General features: G+C 38.5%; 1 protein-coding gene across 2 annotated transcripts in view; it reads right to left on the reverse strand.

Moving 5' to 3' along the window:
• Positions 1-14,652: 14,652 nt before the first annotated feature.
• The window catches only part of LOC150078833 (uncharacterized), a 198,783-nt gene continuing 193,520 nt past the window's right edge, over positions 14,653-19,915 (reverse strand). For both annotated transcript variants that reach the window (XM_090384142.1, XM_090384141.1), the window contains one exon: positions 14,653-14,876. In XM_090384142.1, the coding sequence (XP_090240268.1) occupies positions 14,712-14,876 (165 nt within the window). In that variant the 3' untranslated portion in view covers positions 14,653-14,711. The remainder of the gene's footprint in view (positions 14,877-19,915) is intronic.

Here is a 19,915-nt window from a genome sequence, read left to right on the forward strand (position 1 = left end):
TACCAAATTCATTTGAGGTGCTCATTTTCACACATTTTATAGAAATATTCTTTCTTCTGTAACTAGCATGATACTGAGGTTTCTGAATTCATCATATTTTGCCTCAGATAAGTAAATTTTGATATCATAGTTTCAATGTGCAAACATAATTGGCATATTTGAGAGTTGCAAGAACAAAGAACTACTTATGTTTGCTTACAGAAGTATACTCTGCCAAATCTAATCAAACCTTGAAGAAAGGCATGTCAGTCCAGTAACTCAGTCAAATTTTTTTTTTTGGCTGATGAGCTTGCTATATAAGCTTGCTTTCTTGCATCATTTGTTATTACTACTCAGTTGGATGGAATGTGATATTTCATGGCCACAACAGTTCCTTTTTTTGACTTTTGCAATTTAAAAATTTTGATCCTGTATTTGGTGAATGAATTATAATGGTACCTGGGATTCATTACTTTGTTTTGAAATACAATACTGATGATATTTATATCATGAAAATTATTTTATTTTTTTAAATATATACTTTGGTTTTATATCTGGAAAAATTATTTGGTTTTGGCCTGAAATGTCACCAACAGCTACCTGCATTTTCAAGATGAAAATTTCATAAAAATTTTCATAGCCATGCAGCCAATTTTCATAGCCAAGATAAAAATTTCATAGCCATGCAGGGTGATGCAAAATGCATGTTATAAATTGTAAAATGGGTTCTGACAACAAAAAGAACCAAATATTCTTAGGAGTTTCTCCCCCTTAAAATGGCACTTAAATATTATTTTTCAATGACATCACTTCCATTATTAGAGATTGGATGCAAATGACAATGATTACATGGACACACAGCAAATAAAGAAAAACACAGCCATAATACAATCAATATGAAATCAGAAAGTAAAATTTATTTATTAAAAAAAAAAAAAACCTCTTTCATTTGCAGGGTACCACTTCCTGTATTTAGTCTGTAGGATGATGGTTCAGGTACAGGCAGAAACTCAAACTGTGTAATAATGCAATGTAGCATGGGAAGCATCTGCAAAGGACTGTGCACATTAGAAAACAAACTGCATTATTTGGGAAGTCACCTTAATTTATCTCATTTGAAAGGAGGAGGTTAAAGTTCAAACTGTATGAATTAGGCAACAGGCAAATTTTTGTACAGGTAGTTCCCGACTTTACGAGTTAATTCATTCATAGCATGTGCTCGCAAAGTGAGAATTTATTTCCCATAGACAATGTTCAAAACAGGGGTTACATTCACAACAATGAAATTTGACCATAGTAATGTAAAATAAAGGTCAACAAAGCAATAGTTTATGCATAAACAATGATTTATTTATTCAAAGAAATGAAAACAGTCTTTAAAATCAAGCAAATTATAATAATAAAGATATCATTTATGTCATACAAATGCTAAAGAGTGTTTATTCTTCATCATCGACTAAATGTGCACACGTTGATGGTTAATCACTCATTGCTGGTTTGTTGGAAGCACAAGGAGTTGTCTTCTTCTTCATAAATGCTTCAAGAGCTGTTTGTTTCCTATACAGTCTTCTCTTTTCTTTATAAATTTCATGATAGCATGAATAAGCATTTTTTAGATCTGTAGCAACTTTTCTAGTGTGCTCAAAATTTGAATCTTGTGACTCAAAAATCTCAATTGCTTTTTCTATGTGTTAAAAAGCTTCGTCAAGCCCTCTTTAAGTGAAGGAACAAAAAGGAGTTTCAGCTGTTAAATCTTCTTCCTTAGCTTCTTCATATTTTACAATTTCAAGGAGGCCTTCATTTGTGAACCCTCCATTGTGTGCTTGAAGCAGACCAGTGATGTCAGTTGTAGAAACCTTAAGCTGCAATTGGTTAGCAATATAACTGCTTCTGTTTCATTCTGTACGATCTCTGCTGGTTCTTGAAATATTTCAAAATTATCAATAAACTGAGGAAGAGTTTATTCCAAACGCCCTTCAAATTTACACTCCTTAATAAGCTGGATAACTTTAAAATAAGGCAAGACAGTGAAAATGAAGAGCGACACAACCACTCTGACACAACCAGTGCGTAGCACACGCTTCTTGATTAGACTGGGGTTCGAGCCCGTGACCACCAAATATGGAGGATGCGGAAAGGTCAGGGAATGACCACCACATACCCCTGGAGCAATATGGCCTTAGTTGCTAATGCTCCTAAAAACCAAATAACAACCACTCTTTGTAATTTCAGTATGGTAACTGCTTTAAGTTGTGTCAATGGGACACTCTCATCTGCCTGAACAAACACATGCATAGTAGTATTGTATAACTACACGTGTGGTTTTAAATGCCATATTTATGAATGGTTAGCATTTATTTATTGCAATTAACATTCATATTTTCGATTTTGTTGACACCTGATACTTGAAAAAAAAAAAGAAAAAACTCGTAAAGCGAGAACTTTACGTCTGAAAAGTTGGAATTACAGTACTTTGCCTGTACTATAATTCCAACTTTTTTCCTAATAAGCATTCTTTTTAATTACATTAATGCAGTTTGTATTGCTACATCATTCCATGTAATAAAAGGCTTATTGTCATTCAAATGTATAACAGTTTAGGTTATAAAAATATAGTGTATTTCTTTGAGCTAGCTAGTTAGCAGATATACATCTAGTAGTAGGTGAAAAAAATAGGAAATGGAGGACTGCCAGGAACTGCATAAAAAACATCCAACTCATCAACATAAATGTACAATTTTTTTTTCAGTCAATCAGACTGGGAAATAGGTTGACTGCAGACCAATCACGTGAATGCCAGTGAACAACAAGCTGTATATTTGAACTTAGAGGAAGAAATAATGGACTTTATGGGAATGGGGGATGCATCCTTTCATATCCAAAGACATACCGATACTCAAAGACTTACCACAAAGAACCTACTGTAGGTTACTACTACAAAAGTGTACAGAAGATCCTGTGGATGAAGGCCTACTTTACAAGAAATGCATTCCAATGGGCCCTTGAGACACAACCTGAGTGCCATCATATCAGATTCCAACAACAAGATTTCTGTTTCTTTTGTGGTCTTGGCCAGAATATTAAAGGTCTGTCCATTACCAGATTATCTTTGTAGGATTTGGACTTGTCTCTATTAGATGTGCTTTCGAAAGGTGTCACCTTGAATAAATGATCACAGCTGCCAACTGTCCAGGTTTGACACAGAATCCATCTTTTGACTTGATTTAGCCCCTTCCATGTTCTTACTGTTTCCCTTTCTTTTTGTGATAATAAAAAAATGTTTCTTTTTGCAAAAAAAAAAAATTTATTTTTTTTAAAGAATTATTTCTCTTAATGATATAGCCATAAAAATAACTTTATTCTGTAGGTATTTCATTTCCAATACCTCAGGGATGATACCCTCTTTAAATGTAGAAGGCAAAGATTAATAAAAGAACTTAATATTATTAATTTTTTATTATTATTTAATTTAATTTCTTAACAATATTTGCTGCAAACTATACCATGTTTTTCACATACGGTAAAAAAAAGCATTAGTGTAGTTATACTGTTGTGCCATCATAGTGATTTATGTGCTGATTCGATCCAATCCATTGAAGTGTTACAACTTGAACTATTTAATGCACTCATAGAAAAAGCCATATGACTTTATGAATAAATTTGGTAAACTATGGACTCAATTTGGCTGGCTGCCAAATTGAGTCCATAGTTTAAGAAATGATTGTCTGTTGTGAATTCATAATATCAGTGTTTCTTTAGAGCAGTTGAAACACTGAAATGACCAGAGAGCATAGCCTATTGCTGTTTCCAATGAACATTTTGAACTGGAGGGAAATGCATTTCTGTAGTAAATACTGATATGATGAAACATGGGTACATGTCTCATCATATTTATTTCCAGAATCAAAGAGGTTCAGCATGGAATAGCACCACAGAGGATCCCCACCAAAACAATTTTCATGATCCAGATGTCACCTGCCTCTTGGGATTCAGAAGGATTGAGTCTGTCAATTTTCTGTTACCTCATGTAACTGTTTCATATGACGTATTACAGCAAATTGCTTCTCAATGATGTGCATACAGCATTTCACAAGAAAAGGCCTAGAGACTGTTCAAGAGAATCATTCTATTGTACACATTTATATACATTAATATGACAACTTTGGACTGGGATTTGGTCCAAGTGATTATCACCTGTCTGGGTCAGTGAAGAGGTACTTTGAAAGGAATTCAAGAAAGACGATGAACCTATGCATGGTGTCCTGTATTATCTGTAGTGAGCCTACTTCTCTCTATGCTGCTTGCCATGATAATAGCAAAAATGTATCAGTGTAGCAAGACAGAAAGTGTCTGCAATTCTGTCCAGACACGATAGGAGGTAGTATATGAGAGCCCTGTCGATCAATTCGGCCCTGGAAAGATTGTGCAAGGCTCAAGGGGTAGAATTTTTTTCAGCCTGGTCTGTACTTGTTAACAGGAGAGACTGCTTCTACAGGGATGAGATACACTTAAATAGAAAGGGTGCAAGAATGTTTGCTGATGCTATTGAGGCAGTGTTAGGTGGGTCGGAAAACTGCTAAATTGGGGGGATACAAGGACTAATAGATTAACAGTAGCCACTGGCAGAGTGAAAGTAATTCTTGCACTGCTTCTATTGGAATGAGCAGCAGCTTGGAAAATATAAGATGCAGGATATTTCAGAGACTGCTGGGAGTCATTGGGGTACAAGTAAACACATGGGTTGTGGTAGGGTAGCTAAGAAAAAGAACAGGTGCATGTATACTTGCGTGTACACCAATGCTAGGAGTTTGGTAAATGAATTTGAGGTATTGCTCAAAGCATCAAAGGCAGATATTGTTGGGATATCAGAGACGTGGTGTCACACAGATATAAGTAATGCAGAACTGGAATTCGGGGAGTACAACGTCTACAGAAAGGATAGACAGACTAGGAAGGGAGGAGGGGTTATGCTATTAGTTAAGAAACACAAAATCCAAGGAAGTGAAGCCAGTCGACATCGCTGGACAGTGCAGTGCCGAGTCAGTTTGGTGTGACATAAGCAGTGGGAGATCATAATTGAGAGTAGGAGTGTGCTATAGGCCTAATAACTCTGATGAGTATAATAAGAAACTGTACCGGGAAATAGAGTGGGCCAGTAAATCAGTGAGTCTTATAATGGGGGATTTTAATTTCCCAGATATTGATTGGAATTTGTGGGTTGGTCACTCACACACTAGCAAGGCTTTTCTGGATTTATTGGATGATTGTTTTCTAAATAAGCATGTTTGGGAGGCAACTAAAGTGAGCAATACTCTTGATTTGATTATCAGTAGTGATTCTTCATACATTAAGAATCTGCAGATACAGGAACCACTAGGTGGCAGTGATCACAGTGTGCTGAAGTGGGATTTACTCAAGGAGGTAACTACCATCAGGGGTAAAGGGAAGGGTTATTGCTTTCTTAAAGGTGACTACGATGGTCTGAGACGGTATTTAAATTCTATACAGTGGGACCAACTGATGATGTTACCAACAGCAAACTCAAAATGGGAAGTATTCAAAGAACTTATCTTGGAAGCTACTAGGCTTTACATACCAACCAAGAAATATTGTTCAAGGTTCAGGCCTAAATGGACGTCAGATGAACTAATAAGACATATGGCAAAGAAGAAAATTGACATATATATAAATTAACATGTGACACAGAAGCCTATGATAGATATAAGTTGATCTGTAACCAAGTTACAAATGAGGTTAGGCAGGCAAAGGCAGATTATGAGAAATTTTTGGCAAGGGATGTAAAGAAAAACAGCAAAGAGTTCTTTTCTTATGTAAACTGCAGAAGGAAGGGGATGAATCAGATTGGTCCACTTGATATCAATGGTTTAACTTTTCATGATCCTGCTCAGGTAGCTAACAAAATCAATATTTTGCATCTACATTCACACATGAGGAGTTATTTTTTTTTATTTTTTATTTTTTTAGTTTTTTTTTTAGGAGCATTAGCAACTAAGGCCATATTGCTCCGAGATATGCGGTGGTCATTCCCTGACCTTTCCGCATCCTCCGTATTTGGTGGTGACTGGCTCGAACCCCGGTCTAATCAAGAAGCGTGTGCTATGCACTGCTGCTCCTTCCCACCTGGCTACGGAGGCACCAATGAGGAGTTATTCAGGAAGGGGAATGCCATAGATGAAGTAAACACTGGCAGTGAGCTAGATGATCTTGTAATAATTGAGAGTAAAGTGGAGGAGAAATTGTTGAAGAAAAATACAAGAAAGGCACCTGGGGTGGATGGGATCTATCCAGCTATATTGAAGGAGGCAGCAAAGGAAGTAAGCAATCCGTTAGCCATAATTATGAGAGCTTCCTTGGACTCAGGGGAGGTACCCACAGCCTGGAGATGTGCAAATGTAACCCCAATTCACAAAGGAGGAACAAAGGCTGACACAAGTAATTATAGACCTGTGAGTTTAACTTCTGTTCCAGGAAAATTAATGGAAGCACTGTTTAAGGAAGCACTGCAGGATCATCTTGACAAAAATTCAGTTATAGCTCAGACACAGCACGGTTTTGTTAAGGGAAGGTCTTGCCTGACCAATTTGATTGGATACTATGATGTAGCCACAAAAGAATTGGATGCAAAGAATAACTTTGATATTATATGTTTGGATCTTAGAAAGGCTTTTGATACTGTTGCACATGGAAGACTGCTGCACAAATTGGAGCAGTGTGGCATTGGTGTTATGGATAAAGGAACGGTTGAGCGGCAGAAGACAGAGTGGTAATTAATGGACACTGCTCATCATGGACTAATGTTATTAGTGGAGTCCCTCAGGGTTCGGTGTTGGGTCCATTGTTGTTTTCTGTATTTATAAATAATATTGATGATGGTATATCAAGCTTAATGTCCAAGTTTGCAGATGATACAAAGGTTGGCAGGGTTGTTAAGGATGCTACTGATGCTATGCTGCTGCAACACGATCTGGAAAGGTTGAGCAGCTGGGCTGAGAGGTGGCAAATGAAGTTTAACATTGATAAATGTAAAGTACTACATATGGGAAACAGCAACCCAGAGCAAAGTATCAACTCTGTGGTACTACACTGACAGTGGTAGAGAATGAAAAGGACCTGGGGGTAATTGTGCAGGCAGATATGAAGTTCTCTGAGCAGTGCAGAAGGGCTGCAAGAGTAGCTCATGGTGTCTTATCAATGATATACAGGAATTTTTCTAGCAGGGATAGGGAGGTGATTATTCCCTTGTATAAGGCAATGGTCAGGCTGCACCTTGAGTACTGTATACAGGTCTGGAGGCCTCATTTCAAGAAGGATGTAGAGCTGCTGGAACGAATACAGAGAAGGGCAACGAAGTTAGTGAATGGAACGAAGGGTTGCTCTTACGAAGAAAGGCCTAAGTTTAGCAAATTAGTGTCTGGAGACTAGACACCGGCGAGGTGATCTGATAGTGGTGTACAAAGCCTTGAATGGTTTGAGCATGCTCAATGCTGATGGGATACTGCCTCTTGCTCAGAATAATTACCTGAGAGGGCATAAATTCAAATTGAGGAAAGACAGATGTAGGATAGATGTGCAGAAATTTGCCTTTAGCCAGCGGGTAGTTGGTTGGTGGAACAGACTTCCATCCCTTGTTGTGGAAGTTGATAGCCTAAATAAATTTAAGGCTCAGCTGGACAGGTATTTCAAACTGAGGGGTGAAGTGGAAGGGGTTTTTTTTTTTTTTTGGTTTTTTTTTGGCTGATGCTGCATAAGCTTGCTTTCTTGCATCATATGCCTCTACTAATGCTAATGCTAAGACAATAATTTGAAAGAGTACTAACTTTAGAGATAGTGGTAATTTTTTTTTTTTTTGTTTTTTGTGAAAAATAAAATCCATTTAAAGCTTTAACCACTCTTGCATCATTAGTATCTTATATATTTTTCATTTTAAGAAACCTTCTAGACAGTCTATACAGAATACCTATTTTAGCAATAATTTAATGCTTGTTTTATTTTTCAGTATGATGAACATGAAAATGGAGAGATTTTGGGCAACAATCTGAGAGAGCATATGCAATTTTGCTATTACTACTACTGCCTGTTGGTTCACACAGCATTTGTTCTCCCCCCGCCAAGAGTGCTAAATCCGTGTGGATAAAAAAAAGGAATGGAATTATATGGAAATCACAGCATGAATCTGTTAAGAGGAGAGGGTCTTTGATCAATGTGATTAGCTACTATGATACAGTAACAAAGGAACTGGATACAAACAATTTTGGCATCATACATTGATTTCAGTAAAAAAATTTAAGGGTAAGTTGCTGCTATGGATAAAGGGATGGTTGAGTGGCAGAAGACAGAGTGGTTATAAATGGACACTGCTCTTCATGGACTGGTGTTATCAGTGCTGGGCCAATGCTGTTTTCAGTATTTATTAATGATACTGATGAAGGCATATCAAGCATATTCTAAGTTTTCAGATGATACAAAGGTTAACAGGGTGGTTAACAACAGGAATCAAGGCATAATACTGCAGCTAGACTGAGAATAACTAGGCAGATGGGCTGAGAAGTGGCAATTGAGGTTCAACATTTCTAAATGTTAAACCTCAATGCAGCAGTAACATTTAACCAAAATGTTAAATGTTACCGCTGCCCATGGTACCAGATATGGGCAGCAGTAATCCCAGAATAACATATCAATTAGTGGTATCCAATTGGTATTTTATTCAAGGTGGTGGAGAACGAAAGAAACCTAGAGGTAATTGTACAGTCCAACATGACATTTGCTGAGCACTGCAGACAGGCTGCTAGAACAGCTCATGGGGTTTTGTCAATGATATACAGGAATTTTGCTGGAAGGGAGAAGGGGTGATTATCTGATTGTATAAGGAAGTGGTTAAGCTGCATTTGGAGTATTTGTATACAAGTCTGGAGGCCTCATTTTAAGAAATGATGTCAATCTCTTGGAATAGGTACAGAGAAGAGCAACCAAATTAGTCAAGAACACAAAGGGTACACTTACCACAAAAGACTTCAGTTCTGCAAATTGTTGCACTTGAAAGTAGATCTGATTGAAGTGTGTAAGGCTTTAAATGGATTGAGTGAACTTAATGACAATAGTATTCTAACTCTTTCTTTGGACAACACACACACACAAAGGAGCATACATAGAAAAAGAATGGTGTAGAACAGATGTACCCAAATTTGCTTTCAACCAGAGAGTAACTGATTGTTGGAACAAACTACCATTTAGTGCTGTGGATAGTCTGAATAAATTTAAGGAAGAATTAGACATAGTATTAGAGAGTGTGGGCAGATGAGGTGGATTATTCATTTTTTTATTTTTTTTTTTGCTGATGCTGGGTAAGCTTTCTTCCTTACATCATTTGCCACTACTACTACTAATAATATAATAATGGAAAACGAGAGATTTTCCTTGAAAGTGACATGTTTTATTAATAGCAGTGATATGTACACCGATGAGCCAAAACATTATGACCACCTACCTAATATGATGTTGGTCCTGCATGTGCAGACAAAACAGCTCATACCTGGCGAGGCATGGATGCTACAAGGTTTCTAAATATGTCTTGTGGTATCTGGTACCAACACGTAACCAGCAGATCCCTTAACTCCTGTGAGGTCTGTGGTTGAAATTTCAGATCAGAGTTGCTGTTCCAACACAAACCACAGATGCTTGATGGGATTGATATCTGGGGAATTTGGAGGCCAGGACAATACCTGGAAGTCTTCCTCATGTTCTGTGAACCACTTTCAAATAATCCGGGTGGTGTGGCATGGCGCATTATCCTGCTAAAAGACAGCACAGCCAGAGGGGTCAGCAATGATGTTTAGGTAGGTAGTAGACATCAGAGTGCCCAGCACGTGGATGACTGGATAGAGTATTCCAGCAGAACATCACCCAACGCATGACAACGCTGCAACCGGCTTGTTTTTGTCCCATGGTGCATCCAGGCACTGTCACTTCCCCAGGTAAATGACACACACGTACTCAGCTGTCCACATAGTGCAACAGGAAACGTGATTCATTGGACCACACGACCTTCTTCCAATCACTCAAGGTCCAGTTTCAATGCTTGCATGCCCATTGTAGGAACTGTTGCCAGTGAACCATGGTTAGCGTGGACACTTTGAGTGGCCTGTGGCTACAGAGCCCCATTTTCAGCAGGGTTCGATGTACTGTGTGTTGTGACACATTACTCCCGTCACCAGCATTCCAAATACCGGAGAGTTGTGCCACAGTTGCCCTTCTGTTGCCATGTACCATCCGAGAGCACCTTCGCTCACCTCGAGCATCAATGAGCTGTGGTCATCCAACACCTCGCCAGTGGTCCGTGGGTTCCCCTCCTCAGACCATTTTCGGTAGGTACTAACCACGGATGACCGTGAGCACCCCACCAGCCATGCCGTTTCAGATATGCTCTGACCCAGTAGTCTGGCCATTATAATTTGGCCTCTGTCAAACTTGCTTAAGTCCACTGCCTTTCCAATCTAAGGAACGAGAGTAACACTGATTAATGGAGCTCAGTATCAGGTGTTTTTTATACTGTCTCGACGTGCATGCACCATAGTTCACCCACAGTTGCTTCAATCTGCATAACGACTCACTGGTCATAATGTTTTGCCTCATCAGTGTATATAAGCCAAGCACTGTTTAGTTAATCAAAACTTTTAATATATATGTATTTATTATTGTCAATATTAAAAAGTAAAAATGTTGCCTGTAATATGTTGCACTTTTAATGGTAATATTAAAGTAGAAAGTTTTGATAATACAAATAACTCCACTTTCAAAATTAATTGCTGATATCAATGTATTATGAAAGAGAATGAGAATTATTTCTAAGTGAAACAAAGCGATGGGATGCTTGTTATAGTCAAGCATTTAGCCGGGGAATTTATCACAGCCATGAATGGAGACAAACCAAGCAGTTTCCAAGAAACATCATCTTAACTTTTCTTGAATAAAACACATTGTAGCTTTACCTAGAAGCAGTAATATTTTTTAATATGTTTACTTATACGCAAACATCAGGACTACTTCGTATTAGTAATGGCCGTATAGTGCAAGAAAGCCTATTGCTTTCTTGCACTATACGTGAAGATACTATCCAGATGACCTTTGAATTTCTCCAAACTCTCAGCCTCCACCACCCACGTAGGTAACTCATTCCAGTAATTTATAACTCGCAGGCTAAAATAAAACTTCCTGCAGTCCAATCTAAACATTTCCCACTGTAACTTGAATTTACATCCCCTATTCATCCCCTATAGCATCATTTATAATCTTAAATTTTGTCCTCATTCATTTTACTGATGCCTCTCAGAGCCTTAAACACCTCAATCAAAGCTCCTATAAGGTGTCTAGTTTCCAAACTCTGCAACCCACATATTCAAAGTCTTTCTTCATAAGGACATCCTTTTGCCAATCTCACCAGGCGAGTTGCCAGTCTTTGCACCCTTTCAAGAAGCTCGATGTCTTTCTTTAGGTGCGGTCTCCATCCTTGAACACAGTATTCCAAGTGTGGTCTAACAAAAGCCTAATATAATGGGGTTATCACGTCCCTATCTCTACTTGCAAAAGTTCGATAGATCATCGATAGGACACCATGGGCCTTCCTTGAACCTGTTTACAATGCTCAGAGAACTTCATGTCTGACCTTATCGTAACACCCAAGTCCCTTTCCTCCAGTACTGGGTTTAGTTGAACTCCAAGTGAATAAGTTATTTTGGGATTACTGTTTCCTAGGTGTAATACCTTACACTTTGTTGGATTAAAGCATAGCTGCCATTTTTCTGACCATTCCTGAAGTCTATCTAGGTCTCTCTGAAGAAGCTCAGCTTGACAGTGATCATTAACTATTCTACCAATTTTAACATCTGCAAATTTAGACATCACGCCCTCTATCCCTTCATCAATGTCGTTTATGAAAATTACTGATCCTTGGGAACTAATACTGATCCTTGGGAACCCCACTTATTACATCAACCCAATCTGAGGAATAGCCATTTATCACAACCCCTGCCTCCTGCCCTGAAGCCATCCTGATATCCATTTAAGGATTTTCCCAGTGATTCCAACTTATAAAGCAACCGTTCATGTGGGACTGAGTCAAAAGCTTTGCTGAAATCTAAATAAACAATGTCGAAATTATTCCCTAAATCCAGCTCATGAGTGACCCATTCAAAATAGCAAACCAGATTTGTTAAACATGATTTTCCCTTTCCAAATCATGCTGAGTATCCTTGATAGTTTCAATTCTATCCAAATGATCCTGAATTCCACCCTTGATCATTGCCTCCATGATTTTCCCTACCGCTGAAGTCAGACTGACAGGTTGATAATTTCCCACTTCACTCTTAGAACCACCCTTATGTATGGGAGATACATTGGCACTTGTCCAATCCAACAGAATCTCCCCAGAGTCTAGTGATGCTCGCATAATTAGCCTCAATGGTTCAATGCATTCACTTGCCGCCTCCCTAGGTGTCTCCATAGCCAGGTGGGAAGGAGCAGCAGTGTATAACACATGCTTCTTGATTAGACTGGGGTTCGAGCCCATCACCACCAAATACGGAGGATGCGGAAAGGTCAGGAAAGACCACCGCATATTCTCGGAGCAATATGGCCTTAGTTGCTAATGCTCCTAAAAACCAAATAACCAACCAACCAACCAACTGCCTCCCATAAGATTATAGGGTATATTCCATCAACTCCAGGAGCCTTACTGGCCTGTAGGCTTGAAAGGTTTTTTTCATTAAATAATCTTGCGAAATTTCAATATCATTAATTACATATTTTTCAACTTTGCTCCAACAATTTCCCATTGCCACAAAAGGTTTTTCTTCTGTAAATATCGATGCAAAATAACTGTTGAGTTCATCTGCAACGGCAGCTGGTGTATTTAATACTATCCCCTTTCCCTTACGTAAGGGTCCGATCTGGTTTGTACTGCTCTTCTTGGCATTTATATATGTGAAGAATTCCTTATCCCCCCTCTGCTCTGCTAGTGATTTCTCATAAACTGCCTTTGCCTGTCGAAACTTTTCTGTGGCTCTATTACAGATCATCTTGTAGCTGTTATAGGCTTCAGTATTTTTTATTGCTCTGTAACTTTTCCGTGCCACATTTTTCTGCTCACGTAATGTGGCAACTTCACTATTCATCCAACTTGGAACCCTCCTCGTGGAGTATTTTTTTAATGGTAAATACGCATTCAATAAACACATCACTTGATACTCCCCCGCTTCTAAACGTTTTGAGGACCCTCTGAAAAAGGTTTATGGACACCAGTTTGGGAAACGCTGCACTATGCCATTGAGCTTACATGTACATAGACCATATAGGTAGTCCATACCACCACCATGTTCTACATACTGCCATTTCTGATGCATTGTCCAGCTGTACATATATTACTAAAATCTGTTGGTCCCCATTCCATTCTAAACTCTTACCTAAACTGTTTTTCCAAAATAAGGCCATTCAGGATAACAATAAAGCACATCACAATTGACTTGCATCAAAATCTCTGATATCATTTTATATGCCTACATTACAATTCCACAATTGTAAACAAGTTTATAATAAATCTAAACTCTATTTTTGAACAGTCAAGAGGTAAGTTTCTTACTTCTAATCTACATATATATGTCAATATTCTTGTTGTTCCCTGACAGTGATGGAGTCTTCTAATAGGATAATGCACTATGCCAGCGGCTCCCAAACTACTGAGATCTACGGACCGCTTCAAAAATCAAAAGTTTGTGGACCCCTACACACACACACACACACACATATCACTTGATACCCCCCCCCTTCTGAATGTTTTTAGGACCCTCTGGAAAAGGTTTATGGACACCAGTTTGGAAAACGCTGCACTATGTCACTGAGCCAACTGTAAGTAGGCCTCCAATTCTCCCCGACTCAGATTCCCACCCCAACATTCATAGGATAATGCTGAATGGGCTGCCAGATGTGTGTCGATCCTATATTGTGGGATGCTGTACATATAGCATGCCTCTCTGTGAGGCCATGGAGGCCCAACTCTATATCAGTAGGTGGCCCTATTACAGTATCCTTTCAACATATAATACAATGTGAAGAAAAAACTCTTTAGTTAGTTTACAGCCTTGCATTGTATGTATGATCAAAAGTCAGCTAAAGTTAATCATCATTTAACTCAAAAATGGCCTAATTTGCTAAAATTAGAAAATGCATTTCTAAATGATAAACATCAGATTCTGAAAGTAAAAATTATAACCACAACAGAAATAATCAGTATATGGTATTATTTAAAACAATTTTAAGTGAATCAAATATTTAATCCATGAAAAGTACTCAAAATAATAAAATATTTTAATATCCAGACTTATCAAAAGTTAGTTTTCTACATTATTGGTTCAGCATAACAAAGTCACTGATTATGTATCAGCTTACTAGTTTTTTTCACATAAAAACATAACAAAAACAACAGCCTGGGTAAAAAGTACCCATCATAGGAAGACATTAAAAATCTATTTTATTTTACTTATTTATATTACAATTATAAAACAAATTTTGATAAACATATCTGCATAATTGCTTAAATAAAAATGTTTTTTGTATTCCAAAATTAAAGCTTTCATAACAATGTATTTTTTTCTCTACCATAAATAGGATAAGAAAATCTTGCTGCCCAAACAAAGGTTAAAAAACAGTAACAATAATGTTCACTACACATCAAGCACGGCATTTCTTATGGAAAACTTTGTTTTACTTTTAAGCTGCAAATTGTCTGTCACAGTTTGATGATTATGCTGTCGAACCTCATCTAATGTTCGTTTGCACTGCACAAGTGCTTCTTGTAGATTTTGAATGATGATGGTTTGATGTTCTACCTAAATATTAATATAAATATTAAATAACTGAACTTTTTTGTCCTGAAATTTAGATTTATTTGTCATTCTTTTAACATTAAGTTGTTAAAGGAGAAAGAGAGAAAGAGGTTAAATTAAAGCCTTTCTCTTTCTTTAACAACTGATACCTCTCTCTCTTCCGCCAGCAGTTATTGGGACACTGATAAAAAGAACATCTAGTTATATACACTCTTCTCCAGCATCTACTCTATCTGCATATCTAATTCTTTGGATATGCAGATATAAAAAAATTGTTCAGAATGTTATATTGCAACAGCTACATTCACAGTTTCACTGATGATAAACCAATGTAACAAATCCAAACCACATAACAGACTTTTACTATCATTGACTTCACTGCTTGAAATTGTTCTTTTGGCATACACCACACCCCAATGCTTCCAAATGATCCTGAAGTCTGTAACATGATTCTTGGTGCTTGATGTAGTCAGGAGCAAGAGTGCAACAGCACACCGGACTGTGGGTCAAATCACATGACTGCTGAATATGAGTAACAATTGTCAATGTACTCTGGGACATTAATGGTGGTCAACACAGCTTGGACTGAACAGTTGCAATTCCTTCTGTTTGCCATTGACTTACAATATTTTTAACAGTTGATTTTAGTCATCCCATTCTGAGCACCACCATATATCCTTTGAAATTAACCATTACTTCCCAGGATTGAGGTGTCTCAATATAAGTTTGAGGATAGTATATATGTATGTATATACACACATATAAATACAGTCGATTCCGGCTATTTGGGACACGGCGGGACTAGTGCATTTTGGCCTGATTAAGCGGCCGCCCCAATTATCCGAAGTTTCACGTAAATAGTTAAAAATACAATGGACCCCCGCTCTACAATCAAATCACGTTACGATGGACTCACCATAGTAAAGTACCGTTCACTATACGATGTGTAGTAACCGCCGGTCATTGTGATCATGTTTGTGAATTGAATTTTAATTCTATTAAACAGCGATTCTAATTAGTGAAAATGGGAGGAATATTATTCACAGGCTATAAAAGTAAAGATATATTAAGCACAAATTTACCCTTTATTACCTTACCAATTAAAAAATTAAATGATACGTGAAAATCTGAAGAATATGTGTAATAATCGGAATAATTAATACGTACTAACTAGTCGACATTTCTGTTCACTGACATTTGTGGGTGGGGGTTAAAATTTAAAACAGTAAAAAAATAAGCAATCAATAACAAAGAACACAGCACATGCACAAATTGCAAGTAACATGATACGAAGCTTTAAAAATAGGAATGAAGAGAAGATAGTTTACTTATGATAGATTGCACTAACAGAAAAGCCCAATAAACAGATGACTGCTAATTGTTTTATGGTTGTGACCTCCAGAAATCCGACCGAAACACGTGGAATGGTCGGAGACAATCGTGTAGAATGTAGGGTAATCTCCAGTGCTGCGGTCTCCTGCTCCGATTAAACAGCATGTTGTCCCAATTAAGCAAAGGAAACCCTGGCTATTTTCTTAATTGGGTTCTGTGTTTTAAGATTTGTCCCAAATAAATGGCTGCCCTAATAACCAGAATCCACTGTATTTCATTGCTGACCATTAACCATGAGATGCAAGAAAGCTTGAAGATTTTGCTGTGCCAGCCAAAAAAAGAAAATAATAAAATAAAAGACCTATTTAACTTCCCCTCACCTCACATTCAAAGGCAGCCTGATAGATACCTATCAGGCTGCCTTTGAATTTCCCTAATCTGTCAACCTACTTAACCATTGTGATAACTTATTTCAGTAATTAACAACTTTCTGACTAAAAGAAACCTTCCTGAAATCCATTAAACCTCTTCCCTAGTAATTTAAATTTTTGGCTGCTAGTTCTAGAATAATTTATAAGAGTGAAAATTATATTCTCATTTAGTGACAAATGGGCCTGGAGTACTGGGGTCCATAGTTTAACAGATATTTATTTAAAGTATACCCAGTAAAATAAAATAAAATAAAATAAAATATTTCCAGAAGCTTTCGGAACTCGTGTCCCTTTCTCAACTGACAGAATTTTTGAATACATTACAAGCAAAGTGTGGCACATTACTCATTCGTCATTGTTGTAGCACGGACGTGTGCTGCCTTGCGCCAGTGATCATCCATCAATAAAACGGTTGTCTCCAGGATTGGATGTATACGCATGCCTTTCTGGCGATTTAATGCCTTAGGGTTGTTCATTATGTTTAGTGACTCTAGCCATAGGCGGTGGCGAAAGTGTCGCGCGTGGTCCACTATCTCAAAGTCGCGCTTGGGGTCAAGATCGTGGTTGGTAGCCCAAAAATGTTCTGCAAGCGCGGACTGGTCAGTTTCGGCAAGCCGGATTGCTCTGTCGTGTTCCGTGAGGCGATCCTGGAGACGTCTCGATGTCTCACCTACGTAGCAACTGTTACAGGCCCTACAGGTGATACGGTACACTACATTGCTGCGTAAGACAGGTGTGACAGGGGTCTTCACACTGGAGACAAGTGAACGTAGGTTCCTACCTGGTAATTGTACACATTTTATGTTGTAACTTCTCAGGATCTTCGAGATACGTCCTGACACTCCTGGATAGTACGGAATGTAGGCGGATGATATGCCGACTTGCTTCGGAGGTCTTGGGTTGGAAGTAAGTTCTTGTGCCTGTAACAAGCATCTGTTTAGTACATGGGATGGATAACCGCATCTGGTTAAGTCCGCCTTCACACGGGAGATCTCGTTACGTCTAATTGTGTCGGTGCTGGAATGGCTATTGAGATGGCGGGCAGTGCCATCTCAATAGCACTGCCCGCACCCTGTTCTCCAGGGCCTGGAGCCATTCCAGCACCGACACAATTAGACGTAACGAGATCTCCCGTGTGAAGGCGGACTTAACCAGATGCGGTTATCCATCCCATGTACTAAACAGATGCTTGTTACAGGCACAAGAACTTACTTCCAACCCAAGACCTCCGAAGCAAGTCGGCATATCATCCGCCTACATTCCGTACTATCCAGGAGTGTCAGGACGTATCTCGAAGATCCTGAGAAGTTACAACATAAAATGTGTACAATTACCAGGTAGGAACCTACGTTCACTTGTCTCCAGTGTGAAGACCCCTGTCACACCTGTCTTACGCAGCAATGTAGTGTACTGTATCACCTGTAGGGCCTGTAACAGTTGCTACGTAGGTGAGACATCGAGACGCCTCACGGAACACGACAGAGCAATCCGGCTTGCCGAAACTGACCAGTCCGCGCTTGCAGAACATTTTTGGGCTACCAACCACGATCTTGACCCCAAGCGCGACTTTGAGATAGTGGACCACGCGCGACACTTTCGCCACCGCCTATGGCTAGAGTCACTAAACATAATGAACAACCCTAAGGCATTAAATCGCCAGAAAGGCATGCGTATACATCCAATCCTGGAGACAACCGTTTTATTGATGGATGATCACTGGCGCAAGGCAGCACACGTCCGTGCTACAACAATGACGAATGAGTAACGTGCCACACTTTGCTTGTAATGTATTCAAAAATTCTGTCAGTTGAGAAAGGGACACGAGTTCCGAAAGCTTCTGGAAATATTTTATTTTATTTTATTTTACTGGGTATACTTTAAATAAATATCTGTTATATTCTCATTTGTTTTACTTTCTCCTCTAAGAGCTTTACACATCTCAATTAGGCCTTCCCTAAGGTGCCTAGTTACCAAGTTCTGTCAAGTCTTTCCACATGTGGATGCCCTTTTGCTGATCTCACCAAGCATACTGACAGTGTTGGGTGTTTTCAAGAAGCTCAATGTCTTTTTTTAAGTGAATTCTCCATATCTGAACACAGTATTTCAAGTGAGGTCTTACAATTGCTTTATACAGTGGCATTATGACCTCCCATCCCTACAATCAAATGCTTGATAAATCATCAATAACAGTGGCTGACTGCTCAGAAAACTTCATATCCAACCATATTGTAACTCCCCAATTCTTTTCTTCCTCTGTTTTTAAATCAACCCTGCCTAGTGTATAAATTATTTTGGGATATGCTGCAGAAGTGTAAGACCTTGCAATTCACCACATAAAATATAGCCGCTGCTTTTCTGACAATCCTTGAAATCTGTCAGCCCAAAGAAGTGCCGATCATTAACCACTCTACTGATCTTGACTTTGTTTGCAAATTTTGTAATCATATCGCTATCGCTGTATCCCTTTGTTGATGTCATTTCAGAAAATCAAAATCAACAGTAGGGTTGGGTATTAAAGGGTAGTTCAACACCCAAATACAGGCAAGCTAGATGGGGCTTACACACAGCATCAGCCAAAAAAAAAACACCAGTTCACCTATCTGTACCCTGAAAGAATTCGTCTAGTTCTCATTGAATTTATTCAATCTATCCACTTTCATAACAAGAGATGATGGAAGCTTGTTCCAACAATCAACCATCCACTGGCTGACGGCAAATTTCCACACATCTATCCTGCAACCATCCTTCCTCAACTTGAATTTAAGCCTCCCATGCGCGTTGTCTCAGCAAGTGAAAGAAAGAATACCATTGACATTCAACTTACTCCATCCATTTGAGGCTTTAAACACCTCAACCAGATATCCCTGCAAGTGCCTGGGCTCGAATGCTGCAATTTGCAGAACTGAAACCTTTCGACGTAGGAGTACCATTCTGATCTCTTCTCTGCACCTGTAAATGAGGCTCATGGCAGAGAAGAAAAATGCATGGGATGCATATAAATTATCAGGTGACACAGAAGCCTATGATAGGTATAAGCTAGTCTGTAATCGAGTCACAAAGGAAGTCAGGCAAGTGAAGGCTAATTACAAGAAATTTTTGACAAAGAATGCAAAGAAAAACAGCAAAGAGTTCTTTACTAATGTAAACTCTAGAAGGAAAGGGATAATTCGATTGGTCCACTTAACATAGATGGTTTGACTATTGATGATCATGCTCATGTAGCTGATAAACTGAAAAATATTTTGCATCTACATTCACACACACACAAGTTATTCAAGG

This window comes from Mastigoproctus giganteus, chromosome 10 (assembly GCF_048544385.1).
Source record: "Mastigoproctus giganteus isolate SK-2022 chromosome 10, ASM4854438v1, whole genome shotgun sequence".
NCBI classification, from domain to species: Eukaryota; Metazoa; Arthropoda; class Arachnida; order Uropygi; family Thelyphonidae; genus Mastigoproctus; species Mastigoproctus giganteus.